Consider the following 16,296-nt stretch of genomic DNA (forward strand, 5'->3'; position numbering starts at 1 on the left):
CGTTTGCGCCCGCGGTCTTGGATTTGGCTTCGGGTATAACCATGGTGGTGAAATACCGGTCTTCTTTTAGGACGCTCTTGGCCCATCTGACACGGAACATCGGGACCTTCTCTCCAGCATAGCTCAGCTCCCAGATCTCCTCGATCCTTCTGTAGTATCTGTCCTTGTCGTTACCGGTGTAGGATTCCATCGTTACCACGGAGTTCTAATAACCATCGCTCTTCATGTCCTTGTCCTCGGTGTAGAATGTGTAGCCGTTGATATCGTATGCCTCATAGGTCATCAGGTTGTGCTCGGCGCCCTGTGACAAGGCGAATATGAGTTGTTCTTCCGCGGAAGAATCCTCATGTAAAGGCTACGACAGAAGCTTCTGCTTGAACCAACGCGTGAAACATGAGTTGTGCTCTTTGATTATATCTCCGTCCGTCCTCTGTTGGCCTCGGTCATTGTACGTCTTCTCAATAAAGGTTTTGTGCTCTACCACCCAAGGATCGACCACGTCTATGTGTTGTAGCACTACTAGGTTTGCTCTTTCAAAGTCGGCGAGTCGACCCTCAAAGTCGACATGCATTTCACGGCGACCCTCATGGTGACCCCATCCAGCGAGCCTGCTGAGGTGCCTGTTGACGGGCAGACCAACGGGGTTCTCGATGCCTAGATAATTCGTGCAGTAGGAGATGCACTCTTCGGTCAGAAAGCCCCTAGCTATACTTCCCTCTCGACGTGACTTGTTGCGAACGTATTCTTTGATGACACCATTCATCCTTTCGAACGGCATCATGTTGTGCAGGAACGTCGGCCCGAGTTGGATGATATCCTCCACGATATGGACCAGCAGATGCCCCATAACGTAGAAGAATGCGGGCAGGAAGTACATCTCAAGCTCGCATAGTATCACCACGATCTCTTCATGTAGCCTTCTGAGTTGCCTCACATCAACCGACTTCCGAGAGGTGACGTCGAAAAAATTGCATAGGCCAAATAGAGTTTCACGGACGTGCGCGTCCATGATCCCACAGATTGCAACTGGAAGAATCCGCGTCATCAGCACATGACAGTCGTGAGACTTCATCCCGCTGAACTTCTGCTTCGCTGGGTCTAGGTATCTGCTTATCTTCCCTGCGTAACTGTAAGGAAGTTTTACTCCTACGAGGCAGGTGAAAATCTGCTCGATCTCCTCCTGACTTAGAGTGAAGCACGCGGGAGGGTAGTCATTTCCGGTCTTCTTGGCCTTTTTGCCTTTGCGACAACATTCTGTGTCCTGCTTCGCCTCATCATCATCATCATCATCATCATCATCATCATCATCATCATCATCATCATCATTAGCGTGAAGCTCCTGCCTGATGCCCATTGATTTCAAGTCTGCCCTTGCTTTCGGCCCATCTTTGGTCCTCTCTGGCATGTTGAGCAGGGTACCAAGCAGACTCTCGCACACGTTTTCTTCATATGCATGGCATCAAGGCTGTGAGGCACACGGTGGATCTTCCAGTACAGCAAGTCCCAGAAAACAGACCTCGTTTTCCATACCTTCAGCAGCGGCTCCGGCGCCTTTCGCTTCTTTCCCGGCTCTGGCGCCTTTTGCTTCTTTCCCGGCAGTGGGCAATCTTTCCAATTTTTCAATAGCCCGTCTATTTCCTCGCCGCTCTTCGTACGCGGGCGTCTTCGGAGTTCGGTTTCACCATCGAACAGATCCTTGCATTTCCTCCACGGGTCATCGTCGCGAAGCCACCTACGATGTCCCATGAACACGGTTTCTCTAAGACCCAGGATCTCTATCTAGCTGGCGATACGTTGTGTCATCCATGCACCTGACGCATCCAGAAAATCCGTGGACCACCTGCCCCGCAAGATATCCGTAACCGAGATAGTCGTGCACCGTCGTGAAATACTCTGTGGATGACGTACCTTTGGAATTAATGTAATGGAAGTGTCGTTTAGTCCAGCTAGTAGTTCACCACCATTCAGGAAATCAAGCACTGCCAGAATTATGTCATCTTTCACTAAGTTCCAGTGGCGCTGATAAAACCCTGCAGTGAATCCGTCTACCCCGGGCGCTTTCGACGATGTGACCCGACTGGGTACATGTGATAACAGATCATCACTATTGCTGAAACCTTGGGAGGTGTACAGTGCTTCGTAGCAAGAATTTCCTCCTTATCTTCATCTCCCGAGGCGCAAACCGGGCCATCCGATCGCTGCAGGTTTGCGATCTTGTTAATAGATTTATGTTGCTTTGCTTGCGCCTAAAAATAAGCCGTATTCCGATCCCCTTCACGTAGCCAAGGGACCCGAGAACGGTTTTTCAACCATATCTCCTCCAGTCGTAGCGCTTCTCTGAGTTTTGACATGGTTACGCTTCTCTGAGTTCTAACATAATACACTAAATGCATGCTGGATTGCGGTGGATGTGTGGAGTAATAGTAGTAGATACAGAATCGTTTCGGTCTACTAATTTTGAACGTGATGCCTATATTCATGATCATTGCTATGGATATCGTCATAATTATTTGATCTTCTATCAATTTCCTAACAGTAATTTGTTTACCCACTGTATCATATTTTCTCGAGAGAAGTCACTAGTGAAATCTATGGCCCTCGGTCCGATGTTTTATCATATTTGCTTTCCGATCTTCTATCTTCTATCTTTTGTGATATTATTTTCGGATCTATATTTCCAAAAATCCAAAAATACCTTGCTGCACTTTTTTTTATTTCGTGTTTTATCAAGATCTATCTATCCAAACTCATACAAATTTATATATCTTTTTACCGAGGAGGGATTGCCAACCCCTCTTATGCGTCACGTTTCAAGTATTTGTTCTTTGTGTGCAGGTACTATTTACATAGTGTTGCTTGGTTCTTCTACTGTATTGATAACTTTGGTTTTATAACTGAGGAAAATACCTACCGTAGCTGTAGTGCATCATCCCTTCCTATTTACAAAAATACCGACACAGTTTCAAACCGCATCATCCGGCGGGGTATCCAGTGATTTTCATAGGAGCTGGTAAGAGAAACCAACGACTGTAGCAATTGCTTGTGAATCATAGTGGTTAGCGGTGGATAGGACCAGTGTGGCTTTAGTCATGACTAAGCCAGCTTGGAGACGTCCCTTCCCAGATTGGTGTCGACCATGGTCCTTGGCTTCGCTTCGAAGTGGTGGTAGATGGATGTAGACATGGATACTGCTCGTTGTTATTGTCCAATCTGCCGTTTGCATCTCCCCCTTCCCTTTTCCATTGATCGATCGGCGGGAATGACGGATGACGGTCCATCATAGTCATTAGTGGGTTAGGGATTCGTTTTCTATTAGAAGCCAGCTTGTGATGAAATATGGTAGTGAATTTTTTCCACGGATTGATTTGTCATGGCGATTGGAAACACCGGTTGTTGCGGGAACATATGTTGTTCCCATTTCTATTCTTTTTGTAAGTAGACTAGTTCGACCTTTAATTTTTTCGAGAAGGAGTTCGACCGTTAAAAAAGATAATATTTTATGCCCCAGAGAATGGAGAGACAGGAGGCTTGCCTTGCCTTTTTCAAAAAATAAAATAGTTAAACCATATGATTCATTTATCATGATGCACATGCATAACAATCTTAAATTACTTTTGCTAGATGAACATCGCTGAATTCAAACATCTAGATGGTTAATTTTTTTATATTAATATATTTGTAATGAATTATAAATATTTGAAACAAAAGTATGGTCGATTCATGATCTTTTTTGGTGGACAGATATTGCATTAACATAGATGACGTTGTGCTACAATTCTGAATAAGGATTTTGTTTTTTAGTGTTATCTTAACGTCCTAAACACTGCTCACTTCCCCTAAAAAAACATGGCTCACCTTCTTTGGATGTACTTTAAGCCTTAATTACAATATTTGAAAGAATAATTCTGAAATTTTGAGAATCTATCTCCAATGCTAGCACGCATGCGAAGTTCAGGACCTGAAACCAGGCGGATAGGTTCTACTGCAAGTAACGGAACTAACTAAGCAACTCAGTCCACTTGTTAAATGCTAACACTGTATTAGAATTTTGTTTTTGTTTTTGTCAGAAGTATGAAACCAAGGATAAACTTTAATATATATAGTTAGGACTTTACCTGTACATTAAGGACCATCTACATTATACCTTTCTCGGCCTTTTGGCAAAGATCTCCAAACAACAAACAACAACAACAAAGCCTTTAGTCCCAAACAAGTTGGGGTAGGCTAGAGGTGAAACCCATAAGATCTCGCAACCAACTCATGGCTCTGGCACATGGATAGCAAGCTTCCACGCACCCCTGTCCATAGCTAGCTCTTTGTCGATACTCCAATCCTTCAGGTCTCTCTTAACGGACTCCTCCCATGTCAAAATCGTCGACCCCGCCCTCTCTTGACATTCTCCGCATGCTTTAGCCGTCCGCTATGCACTGGAGCTTCTGGAGGCCTGCGCTGAATATGCCCAAACCATCTCAAACGATGTTGGACAAGCTTCTCCTCAATTGGTGCTACCCCAACTCTATCTCGTATATCATCATTCCGGACTCGATCCTTCCTCGTGTGGCCACACATCCATCTCAACATACGCATCTCCGCCACACCTAACTGTTGAACATGTCGCCTTTTAGTCGGCCAACACTCCGTGCCATACAACATTGCGGGTCGAACCGCCGTCCTGTAGAACTTGCCTTTTAGCTTTTGTGGCACTCTCTTGTCACAGAGAATGCCAGAAGCTTGGCGCCACTTCATCCATCCGGCTTTGATTCGATGGTTCACATCTTCATCAATACCCCCATCCTCCTGCAACATTGACCCCAAATACCGAAAGGTGTCCTTCCAAGGTACCACCTGGCCATCAAGGCTAACCTCCTCCTCCTCACAGCTAGTAGTACTGAAACCGCACATCATGTACTCGGTTTTAGTTCTACTAAGCCTAAACCCTTTCGATTCCAAGGTTTGTCTCCATAACTCTAACTTCCTATTTACCCCCGTCCGACTATCGTCAACTAGCACCACATCATCCGCAAAGAGCATACACCATGGGATATCTCCTTGTATACCCCTTGTGACCTCATCCATCACCAATGCAAAAAGATAAGGGCTCAAAGCTGACCCCTGATGCAGTCCTATCTTAATCGGGAAGTCATCGGTGTCGACATCACTTGTTCGAACACTTGTCACAACATTATTGTACATGTCCTTGATGAGGGTAATGTACTTTGCTGGGACTTTGTGTTTCTCCAAGGCCCACCACATGACATTCCGCGGTATCTTATCATAGGCCTTCTCCAAGTCAATGAACACCATATGCAAGTCCTTCTTATGCTCCCTATATCTCTCCATAAGTTGTCGTACCAAGAAAATGGCTTCCATGGTCGACCTCCCAGGCATGAAACCAAACTGATTTTTGGTCACGCTTGTCATTCTTCTTAAGCGGTGCTCAATGACTCTCTCCCATAGCTTCATTGTATGGCTCATCAGCTTAATTCCACGGTAATTAGTACAACTCTGAACATCCCCCTTGTTCTTGAAGATTGGTACTAATATACTCCGTCTCCATTCTTCTGGCATCTTGTTTGCCCGAAAAATGAGGTTGAAAAGTTTGGTTAGCCATACTATCGCTATGTCCCCGAGACCTTTCCACACCTCAATGGGGATACAATCAGGGCCCATCGCCTTGCCTCCTTTCATCCTTTTTAAAGCCTCCTTCACCTCAGACTCCTGGATGCGCCGCAGAAAACGCATGCTGGTCTCATCAAAGGAGTCATTCAGTTCAATGGTAGAACTCTCATTCTCCCCATTGAACAGCTTGTCGAAGTACTCCCGCCATCTATGCTTAATCTCTTCGTCCTTCACCAAGAGTTGGCCTGCTCCGTCCTTGATGCATTTGACTTGGCCAATATCCCTCGTCTTCCTCTCCCGGATCTTAGCCATCTTATAGATGTCCCTTTCACCTTCCTTCGTTCTTTTGGCAAGGATCTCCCCCGAAGAATAATTTATTAGTTTGTACTACCTCTTTTTCCGGCTTATACTTCGAAGGCTTTAATAGATCATGTGAGTATTGCCGTTCCGTTTTAAAAAAAAGTATTGCCGTTCCCATCAATTTGCTGATGAAATGATAGGAATTTATGCAAATACATCAATGTATGAAAGTTAAAATGTTCATATATCAAGATATTTATTTTTTAGTAATGGAAGAAATGAATCATTGTTTGTAATGGGGAAATTAAATCTTTGGGCTGCTTTTCATGTGACAAGGTCATAGCATACAGTTTATTGTCCTGATTGTCAGCCTTCTTTTACACATCAAAAGGCATATCCCAAAACTGTACACCAGGAGAACCCAGATCTCTTCTTCTCTTCCCCAGCACCAGAGGCATCTCACTAGAATACTCCTCAATATAGGAAGCTAATTAGCCAGTGACAGTTGAAAAAAGTGTATTGTTCAAACATTATCTAACTCCCATGGCCGCCTGCACACATGCATTGGAAACATCATAATTTTTTAAATTATCCAAACTCATATGTAAGATTTATTGTCTATGTTTATTTGTCCTATAGCAAAATCCTTCCTGTATGGTTGATCAAAAACAATGTGAATAGAAACAATTTTAAGAAAATTACATCGAGTATAGAGAATACAATAAAATCAAAACACGTAATCTACACCGGTAGCAATAACTATATCACTAAATTAACATCAAACTATCTAGGTGGACTACTCTGATATGTAGTCGTGAAACCAGTGATCATGGAGTCAGCGCACATGGGGTCATCCCCCCACAGTGGAGGACCAAGCGTCGTCAGGAATGATGGTGGGTGGACTCAATGGCACCGGGTCGTCACTCTCCTTACATGGTGGGGCCTTCCTCTCCTTAGCTAGCGGATTCTTCTTGGCTAGATCCTCAAAATACTTTATTAGGATCAGCTGCTGGTTCTCTCAATGAGCGCCGCTAAGAGGTCCTCCGCACGCTTCTCCTTGACCGCGGAGTCGACTCTAATGGAAGCTGCGTCATCGTAGGAAGCCATAGCCGTGAAATCTATCGGTGCTAACACCTTCATCACATAATAAAAAATAGCATAAGAATCAAACATCAAAGATTACTTATAAGCCAATTAATCATGGTGGATACTCTCCCACGGATATTTCGACTTTCAATGATGGTCGAGCTGGGCGAGTCCATCTTGCGTGAAAAATGTATATCACATGACGAACTCGCACAGGTCGACCGCCATCGGAAAAAGTCGATTTTCTTCCTCAAAGAACAACTCTCATCTACACTCTCTCACGTATATATGGTGGACACTCTTTCTGGTGGCGGTATATATGGTGGACACTCTCTCATGGATATTTTGTCTTTTGGTGACAGTCAAGCTGGGTGAGTCCATCGTGCATGACAACTATATATCACATGACAAATTCACCCAGATTGACCACCATCGGCAAAAGTTGATTTTCTTCCTCCAAGAACAACTCTTATCGATTGTTGGTGATGGTCGCTCTTCCTCTGATCCTCCTGATTTACAAAGATCGCAGAGGAGGAGCAGAGGAAGTGCGACCCCCTACGGCAACAGTCGGTAGCATTCCACTGAAAACATCTCTTATCTGTTAAATACGATCAACACTCACTCAAGATAAAAATGAATACAGACAAACTACTACCAAAATCAATACAATCATCCATAGCACCCATATAGCATTCATCCATAGAACCCATCTAGCATACATGCAAAGTACTATGAAAAATAGTACATAAAAACATCTACATAAACTACTATATAGGAATTACTAAATAAAAACAACTACAAAAAATTAATCCATGATAGCATCCAAGCACTCATATAGCATTCATCCATTCATTGGGGAGAGGAAAGCTCACCAAGTGGGGGCCCGGTGGCACGGCCTGCCCCTCCCTCGTCTGCAGAAGGCCTATGCATGAAAAATGCGGGGGCCCGAGATGGATGAAAGACTAAAGAATAATAGTAATTGATTTAACAAAAAGCATCGGCATCCATCATTGGAAGATGGCATATCACTGTGAATCCTCTCTGCCCGGAACAAGTGAAGATTCATAGTGATGGTTCATCTCCTTAATAGGGGTGTAATGAAGACCAAAGCTTACTGCATCTGGACTATCTGACTATTTAAATGGGTCATGTTGCTTATCCCTTGGCGAGGTGGGACTAAAGTTTGCCGAGAGCCTAATCTTTACCGAGAGCCATTCTCGGCAAAGAAGTCACTGTGCCGTCAGTCGCCGCCGGATGTGCCACGTGGCAAAACTTTGTCGTGCGGCGGCTGCTTGGCTCTCGGCAAATTGTGCCTTTGGCGAGTGTTCTCCTTTTGCCGAGGTCTACTCTTGGCAATAACCTGTGTCTGCCAAGTTGTTCCAGTTGGCGAGAGGCCCTCTCGGCATAAGTTACTTTGCCGAGTGTCCGTGATTTGGCTCTCGGCAAAGAGCCTCACAGCTGGCGTATACAAAAATTCCAGTAGTGCTAGCACATCTTCTAACATGGGAACAGATATGTGTTCCGTCAAGACTACATAATTTATTCAAAAGAAACATCAAACGAACAATTTGGCCGTGTTCGGATCAAAATTATCGTGCTACAGGATGGACTGACGGACTAGCTACATGTGAGGGTGTCACTCTATGTTTGGTTGCAACGCTCGGACAGCCACAAACAAACTTGTGTGGCTGCGAACAAGTGAGGGCGACAAGGTGGAGCGTCGGAACCGTTGATACGCCGGGAAGACAATGATTAGATAGCGTCTGCTGATCAGACTTTTTCGATCTATAGTATAAATTAGTCTAGCTAGCTGGCTAGAACAGAATACCATGGCGGCGCTCAACGAACAAGACGAGCTCGCCATGACCACAAAGGAGATCACGAGATGCTTCAAGCCCAGGTCGAGCTCTACCACCAGTGCTTCGCGTGCATCAAGTCATTGGCGCTCAAGGCCGCCACAGAGCGTTGTGTTAGTGGACGGTAAAAATCGGACTTTGCTATTACAGGTTTCAGGGACTGTCACGTGTCATCATTTGATTTGGATTAAAGGGAGGAAGGGTCCTACCCTCCCTGAACCTCAGGGGGCGGAGAAGTTAATTTGCACTAAGGCCTCTATAAAGTCCCGTTGTTTGCCCGTGAGTATAGGATTATTGGTAATGGTCCCACTTTGGTCAGGCATTGGCGAAGCTGCTGGCTTGCGTGGCCGGAGGGCCGGCCGTGGCTTCCGCATGGTGCGGGTGGCTACGTTGGCTGCAATGTGGCTTGTTCCGTGGTGGCAGCAGGGGTGGTGTGGTGGACCATCTCGTTGGAGGTTGACCGCCGGTTAGCTCCGCAAGGTGCGGTTGGCTCCGACGGTCTCGGTGCCTCTTCCAAGAGGGACAACTTTGTTGGCAGTGACAGTTGGTAGGCTTGCTGGCACCGGTGCGGGATGATGTGCGACCAAGGTGTTGTGGGAGCTGGGGTGAAGACCTTGTCTTGACCTTATGCCGTCACCAGCAATGGCGGCGGCCGTGGCCGTCGTAGACCTCCCTGGAGGCATCACTTATTTGCTGCCGCACCCCTCCTGCACGGATCCGGCCGTCGCGTCCTCTCTAGATGAAACCCTTCATTTTGTGTTCCGACGATGGTGGCACATTGGTGTGTCGTTTTTCTACTTGGGGGCCTTCTGTCGGAGCTCTACATCAGCAAGCGTGACCGGTGGTTTGTGGCGATTGTGGAGTTCATACTTTTGTGACAAGGATGAAGGTGGGAGCGATGTCGGTGAGGCGCCAATGGTTGTAGTAGTCGTTTCTTCTTCGGTGTGTCTGTGGTATTGCCTCCGTTTTTTGGTTGTTGTGGAGTCGAAGCTGTTGGAGCGGAGCCCTCTGGTATACGGGTTGTAGGTGGCCCGTTTGATGATCTTCTGCGGCACCAATCGTGCCTAGATTTGTTCTTCAGAGTTCTCCGTCGGAGTCGGAGTTGCGCTATTTTGCAGCATGTGGCTGTGTTTTGCCCAGATCTTCATGGAGCTTCACGCGTCCGCGATGATGTGGATTGTGTCAACAATGCTGACGGCAAAGTCGGAGTTGTTTGCTCAGAGTTTAGGGGTGGCGATGATGCCTCTAGTGGAGGAGGGATCACGATGGCGCACAGGTGCTTTCTCGTTGGGGCCCTCTTTCGAGCTTTGTGCATCGGATTTCTTATGTGTGCAGCTCAGCGTTTGTGATAGTTTTAGTCCAGTTCTTCATAATTAACTAGGCAATCTGGTTTTCGCTTGGTTTTCTCTAATTGACTCAGCAACCATTTTGAAAAAAGAAAAACAATCTCTTCGGTAGGGGTTGACAAATGAGGATCCTCAAATCTTGGCCTTTGCACAAACAGAATATGCATAAAATTAGACAAATGTCTTTTCCATGTAGCCAACTAAGCCATACATTCTTATTCTTATACAATATCATCGAAACATTTTTTTACATATTAAATGGCAGGGTTTCTAGCGTACTTGCTTGCCATAAAATTCATGGAATTGCCAAGGAAACATCCTTTTCCATACGTACAAAATATTAACAAAACATCTTTTACATATAATATGTGATGGACCGGAAATACTGAACTCCCCGCATTTATTCAAATTGACACTTGAGAAGTATTTCTTAGTGCTTGGCCTTCAAATAGATGATAATTATAGGATACTTGGCCTTCGCTTTCTTGAGGTGCTTTGAAATCATGCTGGCATAAACCATAAACAGATCATCAAGAATGGCCTCTCCGAAGTGTTTCTTAATCAGCGGTTCCGCCACCGCCCTTATGCACCTGGCAACATTCAACCCACTACTGCTGCAGCCCAACACGACATCATCGTTTGTGTCGTCGTCTTGTGGATCCCAGCTTGATTCAAACATACTCATGTGTTCCACATTGAAGAGATTGTTCTCCTCAACCACAGCCTTCACTTCGTCCATAGATGGCGCATAAAATGGAAGGTTGAAAGAGACCAGCTTCTCCTTCTCCACAAGGCCCTGCCACACGTTGCAGAAAAATAGTACTTTTTTTCAAAGTTTGTATGAATTCATATGCATGTTTTAAGATGCTAAATATAAATAGTTTTCCTCCCAAGATACCTCGTAGATGGATACCCGTAGTCACAATAACTTTAGACCATGCAGACTTGGACACACTTCTATTTCTCCTCAGCGATGTGTGCTATGCGTGGCTCCAACAATTCATTTGGGCACCACCCTTTACATTGTTTCCAACCGTATAGGTTCCAGCGCTCCATGGAAGGACCCTCTGCCGCCTTTATCCATTAGCTGTCATGCCTAAATATAATGTTATTGAGATTGGCCGCTGCCACTGCTAGCTAGGCATTAGAGTATCACGTCCTCTGCCTCCACTACGTGTCCAAGTTTCACAGACGTCACCAATTCATGCTCTTAACCCGCATGTGGCCTTCAGCTACCATACCATCGTTATAGCTACCATGCCTATTGTTATCATTGGGCCAGAGACTGTAGAAGGTGGCATATATAATTTTATTTTCTTCCAGTTACTGTAAACTCTAGAAGTTCACATGAATTTTTTGAAATTTTATTAGATAATGATGTTTTAATATTTGGATAGTTCGGCCCAAAATCTTTGAAAACCATTTGATCTTTTACTATTCTGAAAGTTTATGAGAAATTTCTAGAGTAGTTTCTTGTAATTTATGAAAGTTGTGTCTTGTAGAGGCTCATAAGAAATCTTGGAAATTTGCCGCACTATTTTGGATGTTTAGAATTTGTTGAAAGCTCTAATTTCTGAAAGTCGAGCTTATGATTTCAAGCTACCTATGATGGAATCATAAAAATTTAAAGAATATTCGTCGAGACAATCCTTCTTTTCTCTTTTCCCGGTTCAATTTGTCTCTACGTTGAGTTGAAAAGGGATGCGGCCCTTCTGGTCTCTCACTTGGTCGAACCACTCATGTCTCATTAGCAACGCTGTTGGAAAATGATCATTGGGGAAGATTCGGGCGGGTGACAGCCTATTAGCTGCTTCCAAGTCCTTCATTCATAAGATAGCACTAGGAGATATATATACGAATTAGCATTCAGTCAGCACATTATAGAGCATACCTTCAGCACTAGAGAGAGAAGTGCTTGGGCGAGCAAGTCCCACATGCTGCTTGCTTCACCATGTAACAACATGTCTTTGCTCTTTCTGCCTAGAAATGTTAGAACCATATGCCCACCACGTACAAGTTCATTGAATCGCAGCGTCAGGAACAAAGACAGGTCCTTATGGTACTCTTCTTGGTATAGTTTTATCACAGCTGGAGGAGTACTCTTGCCAATGTAGATGCTCTCTTCATTCAGGTAAGCACCTCTTGAAAGCTCATCCGGTACCTTTGGAAGCCATAAAGGAATTGATATAGTTATGTGATTAGTTGGACAAAATCAATATACTGGTACGTACAAATTTATTTTTCTTTAAAATTTCCAAAACCCCATGAATATATATTGCATCTATGCACAATGTTATTCAAAAATATGTTAATAAGAGACATGAAGAAATACAAATTTGCACAAATAGTAAGTCAATCTTTGATCGACACATTTGTTTTCTTGTGTGCAAGCTACAGCAGAAAAGACATACAGTAATATGTTAAACTTTATACACACGTGCTATATATATGTCCATATGTATACGTAAAATTGATTTTTGTAGGATTTGAAATACCGTTTTCTCCCCCGATGTAACAAAACCACGGTAACTGAACTGATATGAACCGTAATGAATGGTAGCGACCAGTGACAACTTATGCACAAGGACAATTAGTCATTGGCTAATGCACTTGATCCCTAAAAGTGGCTTCTTTCTTTCAAGTTCAACAACCAATATTCCTTAGTATTTATCTTCTCTCAAAGTTTGGATTATCGTTTGAATTAAATTTCACCAGGGAATTGTAGCTGGATGAGTTGGATTTTGGCTAGCTCTTGGCATTTAATCCACCCACACTTCAGTTTGTCCATCGCATGCACTTCATTATTCTCTTAAGATCATCTTACATAGCAAGTAGCAAAACATGGGATACCCTCTTTTTCGATATAAGGACAATGGATAGCCATCTATAACGTCATGGTCAGCATATTTCTCGAAACTAATTCTGGTACTCCCTCCTTTTCTAAAAAAAATATAGCGCGCCCGCGTTTCCCGAGGTTCAACTTTGACCATAAATTTAACCAACAAGATCGACTGTGGCGGGAGCAAAAATTATATAATTGAAAATTTCTTTTGAATACGAATTCATTGATATAATTTTTGCTCCTGCCGCAATCGGTCTCGTTGATTAAATTTATGTTCAAAGTTGAAGCGCGGAAACCGAGAACACACTATATTTTAGAACGGAGGGAGTAGCAAGTATAGAGAAAAAAATAAGGGATAACATGTAATTACATTCTAGAGTTTACATTCCTCTCGTTTCTCTAGTCGCAGTTGGCTTCTTGCACCTTGTGGCAAGACATGATTGTTTGGAAAAGTATATTAATTTTTTTCTCTTGCTAAGAAATGTGTGAGTAAATCATGTGAGTTTGTTGAAGAGATTCTCAAGCAGTTTTAACACGGGTTTCACTTGAGCTCAAACAATGCCTCGAACTGGTTTGTACGCACGCACCATGGACCTCCACATGAGGGAGTAGGAGGAGTGGAAGAGGTGGACACTCCGGCATGGGAACAGCCTGGTGTAGAAAGAACCCGGCATCCCGGCCACGTAGTATTGCGGCCTCCTATCGGCGGTGAGCTCCTGCAGCCGATCCAGCGACCTGAAGACGAGGTTGAAGTCGTTCCCCGGCAGGTCGTTGAGGAAGAACTGCAACTCCATGGCTGCGGCAGGAGGGCGCTGCTCCTGCTCTTCTTCCCGGTTGTGGTCGGAGATTGTACCGATGACCTCCGACACAAGCAGCAGCGTGTTCGGCCCTGACGAGCAGCCTAGGTCGGCGACGACCATGGTGCTCTTGTCCGGCAGTGACCTGTACAGCTCCACCACGGCGCCCTGGAGCACCGGCCTGGTCTCAAGCATGGCCTTCTCCTGCTCGGGCGGGAGTAACAAATTAATTAATCGATCGAGCACCCTCTGGACGCAAAAGGCAATAAATGCATGCACTTTTTTCCCCAACCGGGCTCACAACAAATTCCATTAATTTCTTAACGGAAATATTCAGTACAGGTAGTTCAACCTAGAACAAAGCAGCTGAAGGAGAACAAGCATGCATGCATGGGACGGTAGTTACTTGGAGTCTGGAGTTGGTGGCGTAGCTGTTCTCTCCGTCGCCGTTGGCCATGTGAAGCCATTGCTCTACCTCCATGGCTAGCTATCACTTGCGAGGTGTGACTTCTTGTGAGGATGATTTAAGTACTCACGCAGACGGGAGGAGTCGTCCCCTTTTATAGGTATATCTAGCTAGGATCACTAGCAATAGATGAAGACGAGGACAAAAGTTTTGGACTTTTGCTTTTCTGAAAGCAATCTGCTGCATACAAATTCTTGGCTGACCACTGCATGGATGTCACGGCGAGTAGCTCATCACATAAACGTACGGCTCCCTCCCTAAAATCAGGTCACGTGCACTCAATCGGATTGATTCTTCATAGCAGAATACTCTTCACGCGAGGAAATTGCACAAACCACCTACTTTTGGTGCTAGTGTTGCACATAACACCTATTTTATATATAGGTTTGTTGCACAAAACACCATATATTGGGGTAATTCACAGCTAGGTCTAATCCACCATTTGGATGTGTCGACATGATTTCTGACAATTGGGTCTAGTTTGTAAGTACACTGGTGTCAGAAAAATGGCGGCGAGGATAAGAAAGCAACAGAGCGTATTCCTACTTCACTTCAAGTCCAGCCTCGACAAGACTGAATACCGTATATTAGTACGTGATGCCTATACTGCAACTTGGGATGTATTTGGATAATAAAACCCCATGGCGGTAATATTTTGGTGTGTGAGACTTGATGATGTCTGTAATGGCCATATGGCGACTACTTGGATGCTAAAGCCCAATGGCAACAATATCATCCATGTTTTGGTGCTACTGATCTTATTTTATGAATATTGTGGCTATTTATGAATCTTTTCAGATTTGTCTAGCAATCTTATGTTTTGTCATTCAAAAGTTTGTGGTGTGGTACTAGTTAGATGTAACTAGTGATGAATCTAGAAAGTTTCAGCTGATTTGGATCACATTATAATGAGATATTGGTAGTTTATATTGGCTCGTATATTTCTTTACTCAAAATTTAAAATTTTCAAAAGAAACGCGAAACAATTTCAGTAAATCACACCTGTATCCAATACTATTCTGAAAAAAACACAGCTCATTTGGACCAATAGTTTGTGAGATATTTGCAACGTTAGTTGGCTCGTTCAATATTTTTCTCAAATTAATATTTTTAAATGCAAAAATAACTCCCAATAAATCATACATGCACTCACTAATATTTTAAGGAAAATTCAGCTCAATTCGAGCAAAGGATTGTGAGATATTGATAGTTCTAGTTGGCTATTGATGTGACTGGTTTTTTGCCACCGGTGCACCTACACACTAGACCCACTTGTTAGCAATCATGTTACCACACACAAATCATGGATTAGAGCTATATGCAACGAATTGCCCCAATATGCGATGTTTTGTGCAACAAACCTGTAAAATAGATGTTTTGTGCAACACTAACACCAGAAATAGGTGGTTTGTGCAATTTTCTCTCTTCACGCCTGCTGCTTTGCTGGCCTTGTTGCGTCCCCTGCATGCGTGCTACACGTGTATTTTTGAGAGTGTGCAAGTAGATATACCCATGGGTACTTCACGTGTGCAACCGGAGCCTTACAACGTCCCATCGGACAGCCCAGTCACTGTTCAGACAGAAGAAAGAAGTTTAAAAACCATCCAACTGTAATCTTCATTTTGTCCGGACATGTTCGAGCAGTCCACAAATCCCCATATCCAAGCCATATACATGGAGGATATGTAGGGATCTTCGGGCGTGCCCAGGCAAGGTGCTACGTAGGATTTGGCGAACCACGGACTTCTTTTTCTCTTTCTTTATTCTTTCTTTCTCTTCATTGTCTTCCTCTTCACCAATCTTATGCACGTGACCGGACAATATGAGGATAATATGAGAAGTGTGGTTGTTTCACAAGAAAAATGAGGATCCAAAATAGACGTGCCATGACACTGACCAGGAACATCCGCGGACGTATGAGTAACCGAATCAAGCAATTGTGGTTGTAGAGGCTCTAAGTTGGTCTTCCTACTGACTAAGCCAT

At 44.1% G+C, this 16,296-nt stretch overlaps 1 protein-coding gene across 1 annotated transcript; it reads right to left on the reverse strand.

The window, feature by feature from the left end:
* Nucleotides 1-10,606: 10,606 nt before the first annotated feature.
* On the reverse strand, nt 10,607-14,327 carry LOC123181690 (anthranilate O-methyltransferase 3-like). Its single transcript, XM_044594013.1, has 4 exons — nt 14,253-14,327; nt 13,637-14,050; nt 12,099-12,368; nt 10,607-11,003 (listed from the first exon to the last, which is right to left on the reverse strand). The coding sequence occupies exons 1-4, from the start codon at nt 14,325-14,327 to the stop codon at nt 10,638-10,640; spliced, it is 1,125 nt and encodes a 374-aa protein (XP_044449948.1). The 3' UTR covers nt 10,607-10,637.
* Nucleotides 14,328-16,296: the final 1,969 nt, after the last annotated feature.

Source organism: Triticum aestivum, chromosome 1A (assembly GCF_018294505.1).
Source record: "Triticum aestivum cultivar Chinese Spring chromosome 1A, IWGSC CS RefSeq v2.1, whole genome shotgun sequence".
NCBI classification, from domain to species: Eukaryota; Viridiplantae; Streptophyta; class Magnoliopsida; order Poales; family Poaceae; genus Triticum; species Triticum aestivum.